Raw genomic sequence first — 26,820 nt, 5'->3', positions numbered from 1 at the left:
CAGGGCCTTGCGAAGTTAGAACAAAGGGAGTCAATTTTGCTAATTAAGAGAGCTGTTTGATCTCTCAGGTTAGCAGTTTTATTGCCCTTGAACCCTCTGAGTGAGATTCAACAGCCTGCAGCAGCAGTATTATCTTGTCTTCAGAAACTGCAGTCAGCAGGTGGACTGCACAGCCCAGTCCACAAGATACTAACAGGGTATAGAAAAACTACAAAGAATAGTGCTATCCCTAGGGCTCAGAAGAGCATGGATCCTTACAAAGTGTAGGCCTCAGTTGAGACAGAGCTGTATAGAGAGGGCCCTAGCAGGCACTATAAGCTGTGACTGAAGGCCAGAGACCACCCAGGGTATTGCTTCAGGGATGAATCCAAGGGAAATAAATATATTGCTTTACTCGCCTCCCCCAGTTCTCTTGCATGTGGCTGAACCCAAATGAAAATTATTGTTTTATTTTAAAGATAGTAAAATACAACAAAACAAGACAGAACAAAGCCAATCAAGACAATGCTGTGAAATTGGTACAGAACTTCACAGCAGGATCAGTAATAGCTACCATAGTAATCTCTGTTATCTTCACAATAGTTGTCCATTCAATCAGTTATAGCAAAGTCAAACCAAAAACAGAACATTATAAAACCTATCAAAACAGAATATTGAATAGAGCAAAACAATTCATCAGAACAAAGCAAAACAGTGAAAACAATATTGGCCTTCAAAGACAAAATAGAAGGAAATCCCCCATATTTTCTATATTGCATACCGTCATCCTCCCAAGAGATGCTCAGACTGCTGACCCAGGTCAGCATAATCAACCCAACAACACAAGCATTTAGTTGCTTTATGTACCATAGTTGCTTTATGTACCATAGTTGCTTTCAACTCAGGCTGACCTCAAAACCATCTGGTTGCTAGTTGGGGAGTTGGGGTGGAGAATGGAATGTTTAATTCTTACCCTATGTGTTGATAGGCTCACGGAAGAGGCTGACATTATAAAACCTATCAAAACAGAATATTGAATAGAGCAAAACAATTCATCAGAACAAAGCAAAACAGTGAAAACAATATTGGCCTTCAAAGACAAAATATAAGGAAATCCCCCATATTTTCTATATTGCATACCGTCATCCTCCCAAGAGACGCTCAGACTGCTGACCCAGGTCAGCATAATCAACCCAACAACATAAGCTGTGTTGTTCTCTCGCTGTGGAGCTGTAGCTTGCTCTGCTTACCAGGAAGGCTGGCTCGTTGCTTTCTTGGTTGGTCCGCCAAGTCCCAGCATGGATGATTCCCAGGAGATGCTGACTTTTCTTATTTATTTATTTATTTTTGTCTTCTTGACACAGGGTCTCGTTCTTCAGTTCAGGCTGGCCTTGAGCTCACTTTGTAGCCTGGGCTGGTCTTGACAATTCCCCTGTCTCAGCCTCCCAACTGCTGGGATTTCAGGTGTGCGTCTGCACATCCAGCTTCTCATGCAGTTTGTAGTTCAATATTATAAAGTAGTACTATAATTCAGCACCATCTTTAGATATAATCAGTTTTTTGTGTAATCTTCCAAGGAAAATTTCATTGAAATATTTTCATGCTGTATTTCATTATTCCTCAGGATACATTTCTAGAAGTTTCTCCTTACATATAGAGTCTAAATTTCAGATTATACTTTTTTGATAAAGCTTGATTTAGTCCCTCTCTTTACTGCTCTATTCTACCCAGTATCCCGGTTTGGTAAATATAAAGAAATTCTCTTTTTATGATAATTTTTTTCTTTTTTTGTTTCTTCCTTTCTTCTTTTCCTTTCCTTCCCTTCTCCTCCCTTACCCTTTTTCTTTTTCATGCTGCTGGGAATTGAATCCAGGGCCTCATGCATATTAGGCAGGCATTCTACCACTGAGCTATATCCACAACCTAAGAATTTCTTTATAATTAGTATATATAACATATAATTTAGCCCTTGTTCATATATTTTTTCATGCTATTAACTGTGTGTGTAGCTTGGCTGGGAGAACATGGCGGACAGATAGCAGCAGCTACACAGGCTCTCTGCGAGACCCAGCTTAGAATTCAGGAATGGGGTGGAGTGAGGAATCCTAACCAAGAACGAACTGGGCTGAGAGATACCAACTGGGAATGCAATCCTGGTGCTATAACAGGAACAGATAAAGCCTGAGCGTGGAAGCTGGAGCCCGTGCCATTGGAAGCCATGATTTGGGTTTCCTGCTGCCGCTGCTGCATCTGAATCAGCTCGGCAGGGAGAGAGATGGGCGAAAGCTCTGAGAACAGGAATCGGTGAACGGAGTTAAGTGCTGGGCGGGTGGGAAGCCATGCATTGACCTCCAGTGAGTGAAGAAAACTGGGACTCTCCCATGGTCTAGGAGGTGCCAACAGAGGACATTCTGGGATTGGGCAGACTTGCTGGAACAGGGCGCTGTAGTGACTTCAGTCACATATCCCCCTCTCAAGCGGGATTAGTGAGCAGTGCCTAGCCTACGTGATGCTGCTGGCTGAGACCCAGTAGGCTAGCACAACCCAGGTTCCAGTGCCTGAAGGTGCAACCTAGAGGTGAAGCCTTTTGGTAGGTTGACCTGGAAGGGCGGGCTCTGCATAGGCTGCCCGGTCCGTAACTCCCAGGTGCACTGCAGTGGGCGGGAACACCTAGCCGGTGCAATTCAATCAGACTGTGGCCGACAGGGAAGGAAGCTGGGCCTCCTATATACGCTTGCATATATAAGGAACAAAGAATATGGGAAGAGGGAGCAACAAGAAAGGCTCCTCAGCCCCCAATCCTGAGAAACAGGCAATAGCAGACAGGCCAACAATAGATATAAAAGGCTATCTCCAGAGCCTCATAGATGAGTTCAGGAATGAAGTTATTAATGACCTGAAGCAAGACACAAGCAGAATAGTCAGAGAAATGCTAAGCACCACCCAAGAAAAAGCTGATGGTGGAATGGAAGAACAGAAAAAGAGGGGAGAATTATTTGATGGAGAAAATAGAGAACACATAGAATACGTGAAGCAGCTTCAAAGAGATTACCAGGAAACTAAAAACTCTATCGAAAAGTGGCATAACAGCTTGAAAGAAACTAAGGACAGATTATCTGAACTGGAGGGCAGATTTGTAATATGGGAGAATGAAATGAAAAGCTTCTTAAAAATAACAAAAAAACCCCAGCAACAATACAAAAACTAGAAGATGATAAGAGGATCTATAACTTAAGAATTAAGAACATAATTGAAGAAGTGAGGATACAAACAAATGGACTACAAAATCTATTCACAGAAATAATCCAAGAGAATTTCCCTAATTTAGCAAACGGTAAAGATACTCAGATATACGAGGCATATAGGACTCCAGCTACCTACAACCCAAATAGAGCTACACCCAGGCATATAATAATCAAAATTCCAGAAATCCAATATAAGAACAAAATATTAAAAGCCGTCAGAGACAAGAAACAAATCACTTACAAGGGAACACCCATCAGAATTACAGCAGACTTCTCAGCACAAACCATCAAATCACCAAGAGCATGGGGGTAAATAATTCAAGCTTTGAAAGATAATAACCTCCAGCCAAGATTGAGATATCCTGCACAACTATCCCTGGAAATTGATGGAAAAACAAGGTGCTTTCAGGATAAAGAGGAACTAGGGGAATATGCAACCACCAATTCAACTTTACAGAGAATACTGCAGGATATTCTAAAAAAGAAAAATATGGAGAATCCAGAAATAGTGGCAGAGAGGCCACAATGAATGGAGCAGAAAACAAAATGAAGAAGACAAACTGACAACTAATGACAGAGAAAGAGCTCAAGAGAAATGAGGCAGAGAAGATTGGATGATACGAACAGCTATCTTGGAGAAAACGATGTCATAATAGGTAGTGCTGATTTGGTATCATCTTATTTTGAAGTCCCATCAAGCTTTTGTCCTTCTGTCTCCATAGGTCTTAACATGTTGTATTTTATTGGATTTTATTATATGTGATAGTATAAACAAAAACTTTTATAGACAAGGAGATTATACAGAAACCATAGTTCATTATCTATTAGTTAATTCTAAATACCCTATAATACTGTCATTCTCTTAAATGGTTTTACATTGTTTTGATATATTTGATGCTACAGTATACGAAGTTATACTGAAATAGCTCGAGGAAAGAGACAATATGGTAACTACTTTTATGTCGGGATTATCTTGTGTTGAAACACTAATTTGCTTAAATGGTTATGTTTTGATCTGCACTGTTTAGTTGTTATGCCCTCTTTTATCTCAATCTCCATTTAGTTATTTATGTTTTTATTTTTATCCTTTTAATTAAAGGAAAAATAAATTTTAAAAAAGCAGGATATATTATAGTAACCCACTTTGATATTCTATTAACTTGATTTAAAGCCCTGTATTGCTCTCACCATCTTGTTTTGACTGATGTTCCTCTATTCTGCTTTGCTTGATAGTACCAGGTTCGAAAGTTTAGGCAACAGCTGTGAAGATAGTGGGATTCATTATGACGCCCATACTGGTTGACTATTATCTACTTTTGAAGACCTGTAATGTCGCCAAGGTTTTGGTTTTGTTGGTTTTGTTCTTTACAGTTTTGTTCAATTTTATTATAACTGATGATATAGGCAGTTTTTTTCAATTTTATTATAACTGATGATATAGGCAATTCTATTTGAGATAGTGGGAGGCATTATGGTAACCATTGTTGATCACCTTGTATTATGTTTTTACATTATCTATTATGTCCACCCTTTTGATTTAACTGACTCTGTTCTGTTCAGTCACATATGGTTTTACTCTCTTCCAAAAAAAGTAATAAGAACTGTGGGAGCAATAAAACCCAAAATGTATAATAGTCATTGTACAATAGAGAGGGAAAAAGTGCTCTAAATGGTATAACTGCATGTATATTTAAGTGTATAAGATAGACAATGATATTACTGAGTTTTGCTGGATCATTAAACAGAACTGTTTGCAGCCTCATTATTTGAATGTCCACTTTATATGCTTTAATCTTGTAACTTGAACAAATATTTCGAAGATGACAATATGTAATCCATTAACTAGTGATTTCCTACAGTTTATTTTTTTTCTAAAATTCTGTATAACTTGTACCCTTTTTCTGCTTTTTTTCTTTTCTCCTTTAATAAAAAAACTGTGTGTATATATATGTCTTTCACAAAAATATAAAGTTTTTGAGAGATAGCTCTATTTCTAATATTTTTCCTCAAAATATATTACAAATCTGCACATATAATAGCTTTCTGATAATTATTTTCCTTGGATTATTGAGAGCTTTGAACTTTCAGATTTTAGCTTTTTGTTTTGTTTTGTTTTGTTTTTGTGGAGACCATGTGGGAGCCTGAGCATCTGATAAGCAAGAATTTTTTTTCATATTTCAGGGGTTGGTGACTTTTAGAGATGTGGCTCTAGACTTTTCCCAAGAGGAGTGGGAATGGCTTGCTCCGTCTCAGAAGGATTTATACAGAGAAGTCATGTTGGAGAACTACAGGAACTTGGTATGGCTTGGTAAGGATATTTCTCCCCCGTTCAGAATTTTCCTTTTGGGTCATTTTTGCTTCCTCCACTGGAGGGAATGTCTAGAGCATCCCACAAGTGATTCATTGAATTTCTATCTTCTGTTTCCAGGAATGATTTGAAGTAGTTCATATAGTTGGAAATTAGTAGTTCTTTAGCTTGACATGGTGGCACATGCCTATAATCCCAGCATTTGGGAGGCTGAGGCAGGAGAATTGTTTGCAAGTTCGAGACAGCCTGGGCTAAAAAGTGAGCCCAAGGCCAGCTAACCCTAACTGCATAGCGAGACCCTGTCACAAAAAGACAAAAAAGAAAGTGATAGTTTAGAACAGCAATATTGACATGATCTGGGGATTTGTTAAGTATAAATTATGGAGCTCCTGTCTAGATGTACAAATTAGAACTCAGGGAATGGGCCCAGTAGTCTGGGTTTTAATAAGCCCTTATTGAAGTTTTAGAGCTGCTGTAATTTCCAATTCAGCAGGTCTTGATAATTTGCATTTCAACTTAACGCCAAGGTGATACTGCAATTGCTCTAGCACTGCAAGAACCACCACAGTGGAAGAAGATTTGTCTTCCTTATCCTCCAAACAAGCATCATTCCCTTCTCTGACCCTTCCTTGACTATCCTTCTTTGCCTGATGCTCAAGAGATTGGATGTGGGACCTCAACATCTATAGCATATTAATTTCTCTGTCTGTTTCTTGCTTTCATTTTTCGTCCTCTGTAAATAGGACTCTCCATTTCTAAACCCAACATGATCTCCTTATTGGAGCAAGGGAAGGAGCCCTGGATGGTGCAAAGAGAGCTGTCACGTGGTCACTGTACAGGTGAGTGACAGATAGCTGGGCAGAGGGCCACCCTGAGGAGCCCACCCAGGTAGCGCAGAGGAGGCTGCTTTGAGCTTTACTCAGGTGGTGCTTGACATCTCTTTAGCTCGCACTTTCCCAGAAACCTTGCTTTCACCTTGGGTCCCCTTCCCATTTCATCAAATTACATTTCTGACAAATTATAGTCTCTTATCTTCCACTTATGACTTGGAGTCTCAATTCTTCCAAGTTTTTTCCCACTATGATTGGAATTATGTATCGCTCTAGATTTCTTTTAGAGCTTTTATTTTTATTAGAATTATTACCAAGTTTATGTGTGCACATTGCTTAAGTTAGTGGTTTCACAAGTCCTTTTTCCCTAAATGAGGAATTATCTTGCTGTTTTCCAATCGTTTCTCTAGTAGTATCTGTTTTCTTTTGTAACTTCTTTGAGTATTTCCTCACATCTCTAAAAATATGTTTAATATTGTTATTTTTTATTTTTTTTCAAGCTTAGTGCTTATCCTGTATTTTCATACTATGAAAAACAAGCACCTTAACACTTTCTTGCCCTGAACCCCACACATGTACACACAGAGACACGTACACTTCCCTTCCTTCTATTATTCAATATCAGAATTTTGAGTGAATTACCATTCAGTGTTTATATGATCATGGCTATTTATTGTTAGTTTTAGCCATGCTGCTCATATATCAAGATTACTTTTTTTTATAGTACTGGGGTATGAAGTCATAACCTCTGCACTGAACTATATCTCTAGCCCTTTAAAATTTTTTTTAAATTTTGAGACAGTGTCTTGCTTATTTGCAGCATTTGCCCAGGCTGAGCTCAAACTTGGAGTCCTCCTGTCTTAACCCAGGGTGTTGGGATTACAGGTGCACTGCTACATCCGGCTTTATGACTTTTATTTTCCCCAGAATTAATAATAATCTTGAGGTTTTGTTTATTTGAGTTGGTTGCTTAGTCAGTTCAGATGTAAAAACCCTTATGAAACTCTAACTGAAACTGACCTGAGATACATTAGCATGATATAAAAAAATACATGTATGCAGTATATTCCCTTTTCTTTTGGTGCAGTTGTATATACATTTATTTCTGGAAGTTTAAGATATTTTCATAACATATTTTAGGATATTTTTAGTGTTCCTGCAAACCATACGCCCTTCTCTCTTCTAGTTATTTATTTGCCTGTCATAATCTGCACTCATTGCCTTTGCTTCAAATTGTCTTCCACTGTTTTTACCATTTGCAACCTGACTTCTGCCCTTCTAGTCTGATTAATTTAGGGGCTTTTCTTAATTTTCATATTCCCTAGTTTACAGAAATGTATACGATAATTCTGACCACTATCTGTTTTCTTTTTTCAAAACTCCTTTCTGATTTTGTTGTCCCCATAACTGACTCCTGTTCCTGCTTTTCTAACTTTAAGCATAAGATCTTTGTCACATTAACTTTAATCTTTGTCTAGTATTGTCTAACAGAATTTTGTGTGATGATGGAAATATTTGTGCTTCTTAGCATGAAAGCCACCAGCCACATTTAGCTTTGGTACTTGAAATAGGGTGTGATTGAGGAACTAAAATTTTATTTTAATGAATTTAAACTTAAATTGCCATAGATAGTAGCTACTGCACTGGATAGCATAGCTCTGTATGTACAGTCTTTTAAAGGAAGTGATCCAATCTGTAAGTTTGTGTCATTGATCAAACTCTTCACTGGAACATAATTTGGGCATTTTAATAGTAAATCTCCTTCTTTAGATTTCCCTTTATATCCCAGATTTTTTCCTCCAGACTTCTTTCTAGATTCTCCTGGTTTTAATGCCACTAATACAATGATGGTTTACTTCATCAGTTGAGTTATTCCACAATATCTGCAGGGTTTTTGATCCAGGTCTCCTGCTGATATCAAAATCCACAGAAGCTTAAGTTTCTTTTATAAAAGCTCTATCTTATCTCTATATTACTGTTCATGCCTAATGCTATGTAAATATTACGTAAATATTTGTTAGACTGTTTTGTTTACGGGGAAATGACAGGAAATAAGTGGTTGCAAATTCAGTACAAATGCTGTTCCCCTCACACAATATTTTCTTTCCTTACTTGATTGAATTAGTAGATTGAAGCCACTAGATACAGAGGGATGCTTGTATATTCACCCATTGCTCCATAGCCCAGCAGTACGGCATGTGGGAATGTGCACAGTCTAGTTAGACCTTCTCTTTTTCCAACATCATAAAGCAGCCTACATACTCTATAGTTCTGGTTGGATTACACAGTTGGTCATAGCTTGCTGTCTAACTTCCATCCAGTTGTAGACAGTAACCAGCTGGAAATTACATGTCTCTGGTATCAGATACATTGTCTGGATCCTTTGTAACCTCAAACTACCTTTACCTTTCTTGTTTTTTTTTTTTTTTTTTTTTTTGGTCTTATCACTTGACATTTAACCAGTTGCATAATCTATGTTCAGGCATGAATGTAATAATATCTAAGCATACTAGTAACATAGGTGCAAAAATCACTTAATGAATATAGATTTGGTTTATGATAAATATTATTGAGTATCTATAATAAGCCAAATGCTGCTATGTTACAAATATATTCTCTTATTTTCATATTATACTTGTAAGGTAATCTAATTTTGCCAAACAGAAAACTGAGGCTCAAGAGATAGGTTATTCAGTTTGTTAAAAGTATAATAATTGGCTGCCTAGATGCAGAATTACAGTTTAAATGGCAAAACCTATGTTGTGAGCCACGTGCATATCCATTTGGCTCTCGTCTACTTTGCTTGACTCCATAATTTTCCTTTTCTCCTTGGTTACCAGTGTAAGTGAATTTTTTCCTTTTTGCCTAACGTCATTATGATACAATTAACTATCAAGTATTTTCTCTACTCCCATAGTAAGTATGTCTTCCACCTCACAATAAATTTTCCTGGCTCTGTATTTTTTCTGGGATACATCTCCATGTTAAACTTATCTATAATATTGATTTGCTTTTTTTTTCTTTTTAGTGAAAGTGGTGGAACTTCAGGAATCTTAGAATCCCCCAGGTGGGAAGATAGCTATAAGGTCTCCCACTGGAGTTCTTTTATTTGGCATTATATTGGAGATTGTATAAACCTGCCATTTGCCTAGAATAGAGAAGTGTTTTTAATTGGTAAGAGGGAATGTAGTGGCCCTGGGTGATAGATTCAAGGAGTTCTGGGAGAGCGGGTGAAAGAACTAACAATAGTCACATGTGGTGAGTATGTGCCTGTAATCCCAGCACTTGGGAGACTGAGGTAAGAGGATCACTAGGTGTTTGAGGTCAGCCTCCGTAGTGAGTTCAAGCTCTAGGCTATGTATCAAAACCTTGTCAAAACATAACAAAAAATTTTTAAAAATTAAAAAGAACTAATAGTGTGGAACAAAGGGAAGATAAGTGAACAAAGCCCATATAGCACTGGGCTCAGGTAATAGAATCCAAGGCTGTACATGGGAGGAACTGACAAGAACAGGAATTTCCTTAGGTGAAATATGTATTTGAAAGAACAATACAGATACATAATCTATTCATTGCTTTTCAGCTTTGTGCTGACTCAGTATGCATCACAAAATGTCCAAGTGACTGATCAAAAATGAATGTACAGTGAAAGCTTAAAGAAAAGAGACAAGGAATATGGTTTTGGGGTCCAGGAAGGTCAGAACACTCTTGGAGCTAAGACAAAGACTTCTCTGGCCTGCCAGTATTTATTGAATCCTTAACAGTTTGGGAGAGGAGGGCAAATGAGCAGGCCTTGAGAAGTTAGAGCAAAGACATTCTGAGCAATAAATCTTGCAAAATAATAAAACTTTTATGTCTAAGGTTGGTAGTTTATTGCTCTTGGATTCTGAGTGAGATTCAGCTCCTGCAACTGCAGTTTATCTTGTCTTTAGAGACTATGAATATGAGCTTTCCCTCATAGTCATATTCATAGAGACTATGAATATGAGCTCTTCCCTCAGGTAGAGAGGACTGTAGTCAGCACTTAACCCTTACACAGCCCCAACCACCACCAAGTGTGGAGGAAGTCTTCTGTTACAACAGATGGCAATTGTTAGGGGAAAAAAACCTGCATGTAACTAAGTAGGAAGTGCTGAAGTGTGCAATTCTAAAATAATGCTTTACATCTAGACTTGAAAATGGTTCTGTTGTTGAAATAATCACTGTATTTTGGAAGCCTGATCATAGCTTTTAAAAGCCAAGATTATGTTCCCTAGAAATTATCCCATAGATAAACTAGTAAGTTTTGATCTTTTTTATTAAGATTTATACTAATAGCAATCTTTATTATATTGTCTTTGATTATGTACTATATTGAATAATTGTACATATTCTACAGACTTTATCTCACTAGTTCTTCGAGTTTAAAAAGGGAGAAGGACATTGTATCAGACTGATATTTACCTCTGTTAGGTGCTGAGCCTATGGTAATTGTTTATTGTATTTTAATATATTGTCTTATTATTGTGAGGTGGCACAAAAAGAGCTGTTTCATTTTTGAGTTAAATTTTTTTTCTTTCACCTTGCCCCAACCAACGTCTGTGACTGAAAGTATCAAGTGACTGCTCTGTGGGCATTGTTTATCTTTCACTGATGAGAAATGCTGACCTTCAAATTTCTTCTAAACATTGAGAAAAAATCCTAAATTTTTCCTGAACCCTAATAAAAATTGCTAAGTGGTATTAGTGGAAAAATTACTCTATTAGCCTGACAGTATTCATTCATTCACAGAAAAACTGTCATTACTCTAGATACTTGATACACCAGTAAGAAGAAAAACAGTAGATGCCAACCCCTGCCCTCATAAAGCTTTGACTTGTATGAATACCAGTGCAAGATGGTCTAGAGTCTTTAAAGACTAAAGTCAGGGAAACTAATTATGGCTTAATTAGTCATTCTTATTTAGTTGCCACATTGGAATTTAACTTTGTATGCCTCTTGTGTCCTATAATTTAACTGTTTTACCTGTCACTCCTTGCCCATCACCAGTGCTCACATACCTTTATTCATTAGCTATCTTCATTCTTTGGATTCTGTTCATATTGCACAGCCATATTTGGGAAACGTTAGAATCGTGTACTTTCTCCCCTCCTTTACTCCAGTTAAATTCTTCAGTTGCTTCCATAACAGTTTTTTTTCTTCCTAATAAAAGAATAAAGGAGATATTTCTTGATATTTTTCAGACTGGGGGTCTTGGTGTGAAATGAAAGAGTTGTCCTCAGAATGGTTCACTGATGAAGAAGAAATACCCCCAGGGATGGTAATGAGAAGAATCAGAAGTCGTAGCCTTCAGTGCTCCAACTTCACAGAATCCTGGAAACATAAGGATGAATTTTTATGGCATCAGGGAAATCAGGAAAGACACTTCAGGCAAGTGACAACTCTTAAGGACATCTCTGCCAGGAAGAGATATAACAAATACAATAATTCTAGGAGAAGCAATTCCCTGGAGTCAGTCCTTTTAACACAACAGAGAGCTTCCATAATAATGCAAGTACATAAATTTGATATTTATGATAAAATCTTCTCTCAGAATTCAGTCATAATTGGATATGAAAGATTCCATCCTAAGAAGGAGTCTCTGATACATACAGAATGTGAAGAACTCAATCAGAGTACACAATTTATTAAAGATATAATAATTCCTTCCGGTGAGAAACCTTTTGAAAGTAATGATTTTTCAGATCTCTTGAATTTCCACTCATTACTTACTCAACATCCAACCAGTAATTTTAGAAAATTACCCCATGACTATGATGAATTTGGTGATGCCTTTAACTGTTACTCATTCTTTACTCAACCTCAGAGAATTCACAGTGGAGACAAACTATATGCGTGCAGTGACTGTGGAAAAGCCTTTAGCCATGACTTATTTCTCAGTGAACATCAAAGAACTCATAATGGAGGGAAAATGTATGAGTGTAAGGAATGTAACAAAGCCTTCAGACAGAGTGCACACCTTGCTCAACATCAGAGAATTCACACTGGAGAGAAGCCCTTTGCATGCAGTGAATGTGGAAAGGCCTTTAGCCGTTATGCTTTCCTTATTGAACATCAGAGAATTCACACAGGGGAAAAACCATATGAATGTAAGGAATGTAACAAAGCTTTCAGGCAGAGTGCACACCTTAATCAACACCAGAGGATTCATACCGGGGAGAAACCCTATGAATGTAATCAATGTGGAAAGGCCTTCAGCAGACGAATAGCCCTTACTCTGCACCAGAGAATTCACACGGGAGAAAAACCCTTCAAGTGTAATGAATGTGGGAAGACCTTTGGCTATCGCTCACACCTTAATCAGCATCAGAGAATACATACAGGAGAAAAGCCCTATGAATGCATGAAATGTGGGAAGTTTTTTAGGACTGACTCACAACTTAATCGACACCATAGAATTCATACTGGGGAAAGACCATTTGAATGTAGTAAATGTGGGAAAACCTTTAGTGATGCTTTAGTTCTAATTCACCATAAGAGAAGTCATGCAGGAGAGAAACCCTATGAATGTAACAAATGTGGGAAGGCCTTCAGTTGTGGCTCATACCTTAGCCAGCATCAGAGAATTCATACAGGAGAGAAACCTTATGAATGTAATGAATGTGGGAAAGCTTTCCATCAGATCTTGTCCCTTAGGCTGCATCAAAGAATTCATGTGGGAGAGAAACCCTATAAATGTAATGAGTGTGGGAATAATTTTATCTGTGCCTCAGCTCTTAGACGACATCAGAGAATTCATAACAGAGAAACCCTCTGATTATAGGAAAGAAAACATTTGGTCACTGTTTAGTCCTTATGAGTACCGGTGAATTCTGTTTGGTTGATACTTCTATGAATGTAATACATGAAGAAAAGTCTTCAACCAATGGCCATCCATTTTTTGGAATGACCTGAATAGTAGAGAACTGTTAATTTTTGGTCTATTCTTTATCCGCCTTAACCACCCTCAATGCATATGATTCTATGAAATGGAATCAGCAGTGGATTGGTCACAGCCATTATTTTCCCTCAAACTAGTGGTTAGTAAGAGATTAGCGGGTAGGCACAGTGGTGGATGCCTATAATGTCAGCACTCTGGGAGACTGAGGCCGGAGGATCGCAAGTTTCAGCCCACCCTCTGCAACTTACCAACTTAGCAAGACCATATTTCAAAGTAACAGGAGAGGAGTGGCTGAGGATGTAGTTTACTGCACCGCTGAGTTGTTGGTTTTTTTTTCCCCCACCATTTCCAGTTTCTGTTCTGCTCTACAGACATGCATCCAGATTCCCATACATCCTTCAATGGATGCATCGCTTATCAAACAGGTCATACATACATTGTTAGTTTGGATTTTACCCTAATTCTATGAAAGAATTTTGCTCAGAAATGATTTTTCAGGTTAACTGTGTCCCTCTGTGCAACGGTCTAATATTATTCATCAACTCTTAACATTCGTGTGATTTACAGCATTTACTATATTTATTCCTGTCTCAATGGCTATAATTTATGGCTGCCACAGAAAACATTCTAGGAAGTATTCATTTGTGAGCCTGAAGTATATTAGAATATTTGTCTAGGAATTACAGTTGCAATCCTGCATTCAAAAGCTAAAGAGTCTGGAAGTTGATGTCTACAGGTAATAGCATCACAAAGCAAGGCTCACTCAAGGACAGTCCAGGAGGGCTGTGCTCCAGCTTCCGCCTTCTGCTTGATCAGTTCCATGTGGGTGCAGAGCCAATTGCATGATGCCACTGTATGCAGGACGAGTATTTCCTACTCAGTTTGCTGACCCACACACTGGTCTTCTCCAGAAATACTCTCACAGACACCCGGAAATATGCTTTACCAATTTAGGCATCCCTCAATCCAGAAAACTTGATAACCAAAATTAACCATCATGCTAATGTATCAACACTGAGTCTTTTGAGGTTTCTGAATTTCGATTCATGTTTAAAAACCTCTTCATATCCTGACCACTTAGTTTATTTTTGTTCTGCTACTTAAGACTAGGTATTTATTTTCTCACAAGTCCTGGAGTTTGGGAAGCCTTATGATTAAGATACTAGCATCTGGCGAGAGCCTTCTTGCTATAGACCCACATGGCAGAAAGTCATGAAAGAGTGCTCCTTTCAACATTGAGTTATTTTATAAAGGCTCAAAACACATCTGTGAAGGTCCATGAGATCCTTTCGAGGCCTCCACTCTTTTTTGGAGTACTGCGGTTTGAACCCAGGTTCTTTACATTGAGCTGCATTCCCAACCCACCCGTTTTTAAAGTTTTTGAAACAGATTTTTGCTGAATTGGTAAGTGGATCAGACTGGGCTCAAACGTGTAACTCTCCTGCCTCAGCTTCCCAGAGTGCTGAGATTTCAGGTGTGTGCCACCACTGCCTGCTCCCACTTCTTAATACTATCACTTTGGGGGTTAGGTTTTAACCAGAGTTTTAGAGCACACACAAACATTCATATTATTCTGCCCTGGTCTCCGTTTTGAACATGCGTATCTCCTTCAGAAGCATATGTGTTCAAGGCATGGTCCCTCTGGTGTAGGTACTGGGAGATAAAGTAGAATTTCAAGAGGCAAGGCCTAGTTGGTTATCCGTAGGTCCCTGGGGGGGCATGCCTTGAAGGGACTGTGAACCCCTAAGGGTCTTCATGGTTTTTTATTTTGATATATGATTTCTTCTCCCACATACTCTCATTGATGTGACAACATCAACCAAAAGGGCTTCACCAGAGCACAGCTGATGGTCCATCATGCCCTTGGACCTCCACAGTTTCAAGCTAAATAAACCATTTTTTAAAATAAAGTTGGCCTGCCTGAGGTATTTCATTATAGTAATAAAGAACTTTCTAATACCTACCAAATTGATCTCCTCTCATACACAAAATACATTCATTCTACCACAGTTCCCTCAAAAGTCTTAACCCATTCAACATCAACTTAAAAGACTGGAAGTCCAGGTCTCATCCAAAATATATGAGACTTAAGGCATCTTGAGGCAAAGATTCCTTTAGGTGTGAGTCTATGAAATGAAACAAGTTACATGCTTCTAAAATCCAATGGAAGGATAGGAATAGAATAAATATTTTCAAAAGGGGATATAAGAAAGGAGTAATAAATCTTGACCAAATTCAAAACCTGCCAGAGTAAATATTAACTCTCAAGCCTGGAGAATAATCTTTGACTCCATGTCCCTCTTCCAGACACACTGGGCTGAAGGTTGAGTCCCCAAGTCCCTCGCCAAGCCACACCTCTAAGCCTTTCTGTTGTATCTCACACTTTCGAGTTAATATGTCTGTGGCTTTCACAGACTGGTGGTGCGTGCTGGTGTCCCTATAGTTCTGGGGCTAGGGAAACCTCATACTTAAGCCCACAGGACGCTTCTCTGTCGAGACTCAATGGTGGCCCAGCAGCTGTCAGAGATATCCTTTGGAATCCAGGTGGAAGTAATGCCCCACAGCTTTTGTACTCTATGCAACTACAAAATTAGTTCCACATGGATGCTGTTAAGGCCCAGCCCCTGCACCCTCTGGAGAAGTGATCTGAGCCACACCTAGGCTCACCTGAGCCCCCACGGGGCAGTCAAGGAGTGATGAACCAGAATGTAGGGGACAGAGACCAAATGTGTTTTCAGGCATGAAGTCCTGAGGTGCCATGGACTCCCTCTTTCTATCCTCTAGGCCAATGGTGGTGAACCTACAGGAATGTGTGCCACAGCAGGCTATTTATATTGTTGAAAGCTCTAAAAAGTCTTCGGTCACTGGCTAGGCCCTGGTACTGCAGGCCTGTGACAGAAATGGCAGGCTCAAAAATCTCTGAAATGTTTTGGGGGGGTCACTTTCCCATTGCCTTTGTTGAACATGAGCTCCAGACTCAATTTGTCAGTGCAGATAACAAAGGACTCAGACATCAAGAAATCTTGACAAGGCTTTTACCTTTGCAAAAGGACTCAAGCACGAGGTGGCAGGCTTTTAGTACAAAGGAAGGTTGCCCTTTTATTTCTAACGGGAAGAGTAGCTGACCTCTTTCCCATTGGCTGGTTTGGAGGTTCACACGCTGTCACGATTGGCTAACTCACATAGCACTAGGGGTTGCTGAAGGAAAGGGAGGACAGAGCAGAGGGGTGAAAGGTCAATGAGACCGTAACCCACGCAAAGATGATGGAGACACTCTGCCACAAAAAAATTTTATTTGGTGCAAAAGAAGGTCGTCTCGCGGACAGAGAGCAACGCCAAAGGGAGGGAGTCATTAGCTTATAAGCCTGAAAACCATGGGGGGGGGGGCATGCAGGCCAGAACAGCTGTCCAGGGAGGCACAGGCCCAATGGGTACATTTTGGGGTGGAGTTGTGAAATCTCAGTGGGCACTGTAGTTCTTGGGAAAGTACCCAGGTGTCTTTGTGGTCGGTGCTGCCAACCGTCTTTGTGGCTGTTTTTTGCTTTTCTGCTTCCGTGAAAGTTTGTGGGGTGGTTAAGCTACATCTCTAACAGGCTGCACCCTGTAAACCCCCTCCTCCCCTCACCCAGAAGCTCATTTCATTTCAGCCTTTTGTTATGAAGGATGGAGGGAGAGAGAGAGTGGTCTCCTAGGGGCAGGCAGAGTGGGAATTGGGTATCGGGGATGCAAGGGGAAAGCCTGGAGGCCCATATGAGGAAGAAAGGGAAACAGGTCGATGTTCCTCAAGGCTCCTTCAAGTGTGACAGTGGGGGTTGTGCAGGCAACCTAAGGTGAGCAAGCTGGGGACAGTTCTGGTGGGGCTGGTGGCACTGTGGGTGGCTTGGTGTTGGCAGCTTTATCCAGTGGGGTCACATCGCTATAGGATTCTTGTGTAATAGGGGTGTACTGAGTCATCAGGAGGAGCTTCCTGTTCGGCATGGAGTGAACCTGTCCTTGGGTGAAATCTGTTAGGCATCTTAGCAAACAGGGGTCAACCAGCAGCAGAAGCAGGACGGGGCTAAGGATGGGGAGAAGCTATGACCACCACCCAGACTGAAGGAAGCCTCTTCCCCGTCCCAGGGAACCATTACTCCTTGTTTGATTTCCTGAGCCTGGCAGCCTGGTCTTGGAGACATTGGACTGTCTGGTGAATGAAGCCTGATCTGTTGATATAGAAGCAGCACTCTTCCCCAAGAAAGGTGCAAGTGGACCCTTTTTCTACTGTGAGCAGGTTGAGGGCACTGTGGTTTCAGAGGGCTACTCCAGCAAGGGACTCCACCTCCTTTTGTAGGTCTATGACAGAGTCAGAGATTTTGTTGAGTCCTTCTGATATCTCTTCTAAGAGCTGTTGACGGACTGTGATTAACAAAGCTACTCCTGTCACAAGGCTACTCCTACACATGTGGAAATTCCCAAACCGAGTAGCAAGGGAATGAGGATTGGTGCCTGTGGGTGCCATCTGGTATGGGTTAGGATTGGGAGTCTTATCTCATTCACTGTATGTATTTTAGAGGCTGGGGATTTAGCTCAGCGGCACAAGCGCCTGCCTTGCAAGCAGGCAGTCGTGAGTTTGATCCCTGGTACCGATAAAAAAAGAAAAAGGAAAAAGACTGTATGTATTTTAGAAGTTAAGAATACCAGTGTGCAGGTTCCAGACCAATTAGCAGGGAGATAGAGATAGCTGGAGATTCCACAGAGTCAAGCTAGTCTTGAAGTATTTAATTATAGAGATATGACTGTTTGTCAAGGTGCTCGGAGATGTCTATGATAGGAGGTCTTGTTATGTGGTAGGCATCCCAGTTGGGGAGGGCTTGAAACCCAAGGAAGAGGTAGGAGCGATCTCCCTTAGAAGAGGTCAAGTGTAAAAAGTGGCATGGTCCTGAGGCAAATGTAGGGTATGGTGCAGTTACAGCTAGAGGTGGGTACGTGTCCCAGGGAACTGACTCCTAGAGAGAAGGCCTTCACGATACATGTATGTTATGGCTTTAAAAGAAAGCTGAACATTAGAGATTATTGGCCTTAGAATAGGACAGTGTGAAGAAGCTGTTTGGGCATAGGCAGAAGCTATGTCAGTGTGTCTGTGGTTTCGTTTTTAGCCTTTGCCTTCCAGATTTTTTACATTGTAGGTAGAGTGGCAAGAGTCCAAGTTGTGAGTGGGACAGGCATGACTTCATAGGCAGAAGTGGACATGGAGACAAAAGCCAACAGCTTTTAGCCAGGGAAGGACTGGATTGATTTAGCAGAGAATGGGCCAGTTTCAGGGTCCTAAAAAGGCATTTAGTGCAGTGAGTGAGGAGGGTGCCTCGGGTGAGGCTATAGGAGCAGGATTTTTAGTTAGGATGAGGCTGTAGGCAAGCAATAGGAGGCTGATATAGCCAGTAGTACCAGTCTGGGAAATGTCTGAGAGTGCACAGAGGAATGAGGATTGCTATCACAAAAAGAAGAAAGATGATGACCAAGACTTCAGCCAGTTTGGGTGACTCCAATGAGGGTGGCCACAAACAAAAGAGCTAGGGGTATGTAGGCCAGGAGGAGAGGAAGTGGAAATATATGGAGTTATCTAAGATATTGGATGAGGGGGCAGACTGGGGCTGAGGGCCCGGGCAAAGTGAGAGGTAAATTAGATTGTAGTCAGAAGACTAAGGTCTAGGAGATATGTGAAGGGCCAGAGGTCCTCTGCGTGGCAAAGGGCTAGAAGCATGGTAAAGAGGCAGACTTTGTCTAAGGACTGAAAGGGAGAGAGTTTCAGAGTAATGGGATGTTTTACTCAGGTGAGTATAGATTTAGGGCTGTCTACTGAGGGATGAGGGAAAAGGAGAGTTTCTGTCCAGGGAGGAAGAGGTCTCAGAGGATGAGACTGAGGGAAGTGGGTGAGAGCTTGTCTTAGTGCACTGGTGAAGTGACAGATAGAGCAGGGCATTTATTCCTCAGGGATGCGGATGAGGTGAAGTCGCATTGGGGAGAGCCAGGTAGAGGAGCAGGGAGACCTATATTGAGGCTGTTTACTCGTGGGAGGGGACTTTGTTACTTTGGAGAGATGTATCTAGGCAGATTTGTCTAAAAGCTTGGCTGCTGTAGGGGTACTCAACACCACAGTGTGTGGCTCAGTCTATTTGGGCTTTAATGGCAATAGGGTGAGGTCTCAGATCCACATTTGGTCTACTGGTTGGACCTGTAGGGAGACTGGGGAGTCAGTTGGTTGGGGCAGGTAACTGTGTGGACCTCACAGGAGGCTTCATAAAAGAGAAAGGAAGGGGAGGTGTCTTTGGGAGCCTGGATATGGTGCCATCAATTCCCACAACAGAGATGCCCATTAAAAAAGCAGCTGTCCTGGGGCTGGGGATTTAGCTCAGTGGCATAAGCGCCTGCCTTGCAAGCAGGCAGTTGTGAGTTTGATCCCCGGTACTGATAAAAAGGAAAAAGACAAAAACAAAACAAAAAGCAGCTGTCCTGAGAAAGGGAAGAATGGAATGGGGTACCTACATGTCAAGCAAGAATAAAACAGCCTTACCTTCCACCAAGAGAGTTATCCAAAGTCTGGTAGCTTTGTTGATCTAAGAGACATCCAAGATTGTCAGGACATGTCAGTCATTTTCAGATCAAAGAAGACAGGAGTGTTCAGTGGGGCACCCTGGAAAGGGACTCCTGCAGTAAACCTGGCTGCCAAGGGACAGTCTGGCTTCCAGGGAAGGCTCCCACACATGGGACATGGCTGGGAAGAGTGTCTGTGGTTAGGGGACTTATTGGTCCAGTGGCCTGACTGTTGACACCTGAAGCAGAGTCCAGGGAGATAGTTTCCCCTTTTGTTCCCCTGGATCAGTTCGGGTTTCTAATGATGGAAGCAAGCAAATAACTGTATATCAAAGATATATTGTAGGTGGATAATCCTACCTCAATTGTTGTAGACCTTAGAAATTAATTCCTGTTGAGCTTTGAGGGCTTGTTTTAATTTTTTGGAGCTCTCTTTAGACCTGATTTTATTTCTTGGGAAAGAGACTGAAGGCTACGATGACAGTCACATCATCCCAAGTGAGGTCATAGGTCTCGGCTAGGTAGTGGAACTTCTTCTTCATTGTCGTCTTCAACATCTTTGTTGTCATTGTTGTCATATTCTTCTTTTTTTTTTTTTTTTGTACCTGGGATCGAACTTACAACCTTGTGCTTGCCAGGCAGGCGCTTATGCCAGTGAGTTAAATCCCCTACCTTGGAACTTCTTGAATATAGGTGCAAGAAAGGAAGGAACCAAGGTGGCGACTGATTTAAGAGAGGTCTGTGAGAGAGAAAGGAACATGAACCTGGACAATGACTTTGGCTCTGGTAACTTCACAAAGGGGAAATTGGGGTTGGTGAGACTAAAAGGGAGGCCAGATCACGTACAAGAGGGAGTAGCACTACTAAGGCTTAGAGCTTGTTGAGGAGCTGTCAGATCAGCAGGTGGAGATGGGGGAGGTGGTGGGGCCTGTGAGGGTGGCTTGATTAGGGTTATTCTGGGTGTTGACTGGTCGGGTGAAGAAAGCACAAACATAAGGGATGTGGTTGCTAGGGCGGAAAAAGCTTGGACAAAAAGAATTTCAGACCATTTCCTGTTGTGTTGACCAGCAGAAGTTACCTAAATCCCTAAAAATGTTAAAGTCTAGTGTGTACCCTGTTGGCCTGATAGAGTTATTGTCTGGGCAGTACTGGGGCCATCCTATCTGGCAGAGAAGGTCAAGCCATTTAGGTTTAAGTTCAGTGAGCCCCATAGGTCGTTGGAGGACTGCGTCAACGCAATCTAGGACAGAAACCCCAATATATTGTTGGTAGTATTGGGTGTTACTCATGATGGGAGGCGAAGAAATGAAGGGGAGGAGACAGAAAGAGATACAGAGAGAGAGAGAAAGAGAGAGAGAGAGAGCAAGAGAGAGCCCAAGCCTGGGACTAGCAGCAAGTCAGGGGCGAGACTAGTGTAAGGTGAAGGGAGTACTGCAACAGGAACTGTCGAGCCCCTGGGGGAAAGTAAAGTGTCCCGTGAGAAAGAGAGATGGTGTATAATGTACATCAGAGGGAAGATGGTTAGAAGTGCCATGTGACCAGGCCTGGGTTTTACAGTCACAATTCCAGTTGAAAAGTGATGGCAGAGAGTTATTTGAAGTAGAGTTACCCGGTGCAGTCAACAAGGGGGTCAGGGATACGAAACATGGGTCTCCCTACCTGGTCGGGGACCACAGTAGACCCAGGAGACTCCTAGAGTCCCAAGGGACATAAGACCTAAGCTCCCGAAGCAGGCGTCCCCAACTGGGGAGACGGTGATGACTAGATGTCTTGAGTTGGGGTGTCGGCACGACTTCCAGATTAGAGTGATCCTAAAGCTCATGACCAAAACCAGACAGTTAGTGGGAGAAACAAACAGAAAGCGAGGTCATCAGGGGAAACTCAGAGTGGGTCCCTTGAAAAACTCACAGGTGAGCAACTGCAGGAAGTCCTTGAAAAAGGTGCAAGGAGAGGGCAACGGAAAGTCTTGGAGTCTTGGAGGGTGTGAGAGCAAACACAAGAAGAGACGTTGAGGATGTTCAGGAGAGAGAGATAGGAACATATGGGACACTAGTCACGTTAATCCCTCAATATATTATTACTGTACTTATTGTGACTCTAATAGTAAGTTTGAAATTGAGATATAAATGAAAGTACTCACTGATTATGTGTCTTGATGGAACTGAAAAGCCATGTTCTGTTACGTGTGTAGCCTGCAACGGGGAAGCATCCTGAAGCTTCGTGGTCCGTCCAGGGTCAGTTGTCTGCAGACCTGAGAGGCTTAGGCTCCCGGTGGGGAAGGACCAGCTAAAGCCTTGGTGTCCCTCTCAGGTTTCAGCACCAATAAAATGTAAATGAGACCATAACCCATGCATAGATGATGGAGACACCCTGACACGAAGAAGTTTATTTGGTGCAAAGGAGGGGTCATCTCATGGACAGAAGCCAACCCCTGAAGGAAGAAGCCATGGACTTATAAGCTTGAAAACCACAGCGGGGGATGGGTGTATGGGCCAGATCAGCTGTCCAAGGAGGCACAACAGGTACATTTTGGGGGTGGAGTTGTGAAATCCAGGAACATCTCAGTGGGCACTGTAGTTTTTGGGAAAGTAAGCAGGTGTCTTTGTGGTGGGTGCTGACAACTGTCTTTGTGGCTGTTTTTGCTTTTCTGCTTCTGTGAAAGCTTGTGGGGGTGCATCCTCTAACAGGCTACACCCTTTAACTCTCTCTTCCCCTCACCCAGAAGCTCAGTGCTCTTTCAAGGGGGAAGTGGAAAACAGAAAGTCCTTGGCCCATGATAAGCTATCTTTGGTTTGTAACTGTGTTCCCAAGCATGTAACTGAGAAGCATGTTCTGTAACTTAATGTGTTCAGGATGGGACAGAGTCCAAGACTAAGCCCCTCCTGTTTGACAGAAAAGACAGAACTTACTGTTTTCCACACCTTGATGAATAGCACTTGGCTTCTTTCCACAGTGGTCTCCTTATGAAATAATCAGGTAGTCATGTCCTTGGTTCTTGCTCCTAATAACGCTCTTTGTTGTTCACACACGTTTAAAGAGTTCCTAAATATTTATGATCTGCTTCCCTTTTAACATTCCATCCTGCCATTGTTTCTCTCTTTTCACATTTTCATTATAGGCAGGTAAGAAAAGCCAAGTGTCATTGTTTTTCTATTGCTGGGACAAAATACCCAATTCCTGCAACTCACAGGAGAGGTTTTCTTTGGCTCATGGTTTCAGTCCATGATTGGCTGCCTTCAAGGTAGAAACGGGCAGAGGAGCACTGTGCAGGAAAAGGTGCTTAACTCATGGGAGCCAGGAAACACAGGAGCAAAGGAGGAGCTGAAAACAAGAATACAGTGTTTCCAGTTATGTCTTCAGTGTGTGACCCACCCTCCAACCTGACCCTACCTCAAATGTGGGGAGCAGCTGAGCTAGAGATCAACCACACATTCACGGGTAGGGCAAGGTCAGCCCCTAGAACACACAGTTCCAGCCAGGTAAACAAGTTAGTAGAACTAGAACAAGGCCAGTCTACCAGGTGTCTGATCTTCCTGGTCTTTCAAGCACATCATAGCTTTGAGATTGTTTCACTTTCAGTGTTTTCAACAAAACACTGAGACTTTGCACTTTTGATTCCCATGCATGCTTCCCCACTTTTTACCATGTATAAATAAAGAGGCAGGGTTGCTCTGGGTTGTTGCTGCCTCTATCAGAAAGGTTAGGTCCCAACTGGTCCCAGCTTTCTTGTTAGTACCTGTCTATAGTTTCTTCTTAATCTCCCATCCCCTCCTCCCAGGACTCCCCTGGCCGTGCAGGTTGTAGCAAAATATGAGGTATTTGGAAGACATTTGAGATCTAAATGGTAATACCACACAGCCCCTTACTGTTTTGCTTACATATTTCTTCTGCCAAAAATCCCATTTTGTTGCTCTTAAATTCTCCCTCCACAAAGTCCTTCTGCAGGCACACAATTTGGCTAAATGCTTTGCCATGGCCACTTCTCATTTCTGTCTGAGATCTCATCAGAATGGACTTCACTCTCCGTATCTCCAGCAAGATTTTGCACATGACTACCTAGATAATCTCTTTAAGATTAAGAGCTCTCTATAGCTCTTCTGAGCACTCACCAAAATTGCCCTTAATGCTTCATTCATGGTAACAGGGACTTTATAGCCTGATTTTCTAGATTCTTGGCCCCTCTGCCTATTACCCATTTCTAAGGATGAGGCCTATCACCCATTAAGGACTATACCCGCATCATGGATTGTCCTGATGTAGTGATCTCTCAAGGGCTGCCTTCCTAACTGAGAGAAAGGAAGTCAGGCTCTTTCAAGAAGGCAGACATCTTCATTATTGTTTTCACGGCCCTCACAAGTCTCTTTCTACTGCTCAGTTATCTAGATGGGGATTGAATTTTGATCTCCTGCCTCAGCTTCCAGGGTGCTAGGATTATAGGTGTGTGCCATTGCACTCAGTATAGATTAATGTTTTTCAGGTATGGGTTTATTCACACTTCATTTCTTTTTTAATGGATGAATACTGTTTCATTTTTTGTGTGTGCCATAATATATCTAATCATCTGTTGATGGCCATTTGAAGTGTTTCCACCTTTTGACTACTGTGAATGGTACAAGTATAATTTTTTAAAATTTTATTTTAAAGAGGACAAAGAGTAAAACCAATCAAAACAAGCCAGTGTAAGATATATAGGACTTCAAAACATTAAGAAATCAACAGTAGTTACCATAATGCCTTTTGATGTCTTCCAAAAGCTGCAGATAACTTTGGTCATAGTAAAAATCAAACAGAACAGAATAGAATAGAAACAATAAACACAAAACAAGCAATAGAAGATTTCAAAACAAGCCAATAGTAAATCCAAAATTGCTACCATCATATATCTTGCTATCTTTGAAATAGCTGCTCCTGCCATCAAATTTGACATAATCAAACAAAACAAAGGAGAATAAAGCCTAACCCCCCAAAACAATGGAAATGATATAGGACCTCAAAACAAGACCATAGAGAATCAACAATGGCTGCAACCCTCAGTAGGACATCCCTCCTAGATGCCACACTGCGTATCACTATCCTAAGAATCCATGATCAGACTACTGGCCCTAGACCTGCCATATTAGTGAAACACCAAAGCACCACAGGCATCCAATTGCATCTCACTTCCATAGCTATCATCACAGCCTATGTTTCTTCAGATAAGCCAGTCACTTATTGGGGGTTCAGGGATTGGTACTTCTTGTTTGCCAGCCTGCGCGCTAGAAGGGGTTTGGATCTAGTGTTCCCAGTCCCGCAGTGCCCCACGCATGGTGCTGGTTCCCAGACTGGGCTTGTTGGTGCAGCATTTTTCTCTCTCCCTCCAGTCCACAAATCTCAGTATGATTTTGTATGTACATGTTATTTTTTACTATTCTTTTGGGTATATACATAGAATTGGGGTTTTCTTTGTTCCCTCACCCCTAGAATTGTTTAATCATGTGATAATTCAGTGTTTAACTTTCTGACTAGCTGCCTGTTTTCCGTATTGGCTGATTTCATTTTATATTCCTACTAACAAAATACAAGATAAGTCTCTCCACATTCTAACATTTAATTTCTTTCTTCTTTCTCTTTCTCTTCCCTTTTCCCATTCCTTTTCTCTCGCTTTCCTTTATCAGTGAAATCAGGAAAACTGAGCCTGCCAAAGTTTATTTTCCAGCCTTTCAGCCTTTTTATAATGCTGCCAAAAGTGATCATACCTGACATCTTGGCTTGTTGATCTCAGATAAGTTTCACCAAAGGACTTCTCTTCCAGGAGCTGCCCAACCTCTGGGACCTCCTGCAACAGCACACAAGTGCCATGATGGTGGATAGAGGGTCCTTAGAAACTTTACAAGCTTGTTCCTTTCCACCTCTGACTTCTATGCCTTCTATTCCTCCCTTACCCCTAGAGGTGTTGACAGGGAATTGATAGGAGCTGAAGAGCAGTGTTCACTTTTAATCCCATAGAGTCCAATTTACAACTGAAGCAGTTAGGTAGTGACCACATCTGTGAACTCTGGGTCAGTCTTGCCAGTTCTCTGTTCATCAGAGGACTGAAATGATGTAATGTGGCCCAGTGGACAGTTGCATGTCACAGACAAATTGTTGTGTTCCTTGACTGAAAGTCATTTTTCAGGTTCTAGAAGCTCTTGAACTCTCAGAAGTTTTTTATATTTTGTTGTATGTTGTGGCCTATGTGTGTTTCTTTAGGGATTAATTCCAAACTTTCATTTCAAAGAGGCATATAATCCCTAAAATCTTAAGCACTCCTGAACTAAAAGCCCAAGATTCAGAACCGGCATGAGTGTTTACAAGTGTTGCCCAAACCAGTGTCTCTAACAAAGGCAGAGGTGAGTAATATATGGTTTATGCACATCATGTGACTTTGTATATAGTCATAAATCATATTTATTCAATCGTATTAGATATAATTGAATATAGATTAGATATTAGGTGATGATAAAAGATGTAGAATCTATGTTGTCAAATGTGGGTGCCATTTTGTTAGGTGCCATTCCTTTAGCGAGGTAGCCTCAACTACTTAGAGTTGAAATACTATCAAAACTATAATTTTTTTAAAATTTTATTTAAGGATAAAAAGAAAAAAAAACAGAAAAAGGGTACAAGTTATACAGAATTTCAGAAAAAATAAACAGTAGGAAATCACTAGTTAACAGATTACATATTGTCATCTTAGAAATAGTTGTTCAAGTTACAAAATTAAAGCATATAAAGTGGAAATTCAAAGAGTGAGACTGCAAATGGAACACAAATACAACCACTGAGTACAATAATTTTTAATACATACCTACTCTATTTTTGTAATGGATTTTTTTTACAATTTTAACCTAATTTCATTTGAAAATTTAATAATAACCTCAACTCCTACTTGTTTAGGTATACATTGAAACAATCTCCTTTAGCTTTTGAATATCATGTTAAATTAATTTA

At 41.0% G+C, this 26,820-nt stretch overlaps 1 protein-coding gene and 1 long non-coding RNA gene across 3 annotated transcripts in view; one reads left to right on the top strand and one right to left on the bottom strand.

Annotated features, from left to right (window-relative positions):
* LOC100729717 (zinc finger protein 383) overlaps positions 1-15,191 on the top strand; it is a 47,458-nt gene extending 32,267 nt beyond the window's left edge. The window contains exons 2-4 of one of the 2 annotated variants that reach the window (XM_003467231.5): positions 5,406-5,532; positions 6,276-6,371; positions 11,585-15,191. In XM_003467231.5, coding sequence (XP_003467279.2) covers positions 5,406-5,532; positions 6,276-6,371; positions 11,585-13,158 — 1,797 coding nt within the window. In that variant the 3' untranslated portion in view covers positions 13,159-15,191. The remainder of the gene's footprint in view (positions 1-5,405; positions 5,533-6,275; positions 6,372-11,584) is intronic. The other variant, XM_063252112.1, reaches the window with a different exon arrangement.
* Positions 429-11,588, bottom strand: LOC134476669 (uncharacterized). The gene is made up of 2 exons (XR_010048476.1): positions 11,402-11,588; positions 429-5,831 (listed from the first exon to the last, which is right to left on the bottom strand). It is a non-coding gene; the product is annotated as an uncharacterized LOC134476669 (long non-coding RNA).
* Positions 15,192-26,820: the final 11,629 nt, after the last annotated feature.

This window comes from Cavia porcellus, unplaced genomic scaffold, assembly GCF_034190915.1.
Source record: "Cavia porcellus strain 051 isolate PalLab524CR breed Dunkin Hartley unplaced genomic scaffold, mCavPor4.1 scaffold_7, whole genome shotgun sequence".
Classification (NCBI taxonomy): Eukaryota; Metazoa; Chordata; class Mammalia; order Rodentia; family Caviidae; genus Cavia; species Cavia porcellus.
The sequence above is the reverse complement of the archived record's forward strand: the minus strand, read 5'-3'. Positions and strand labels throughout refer to the sequence as shown.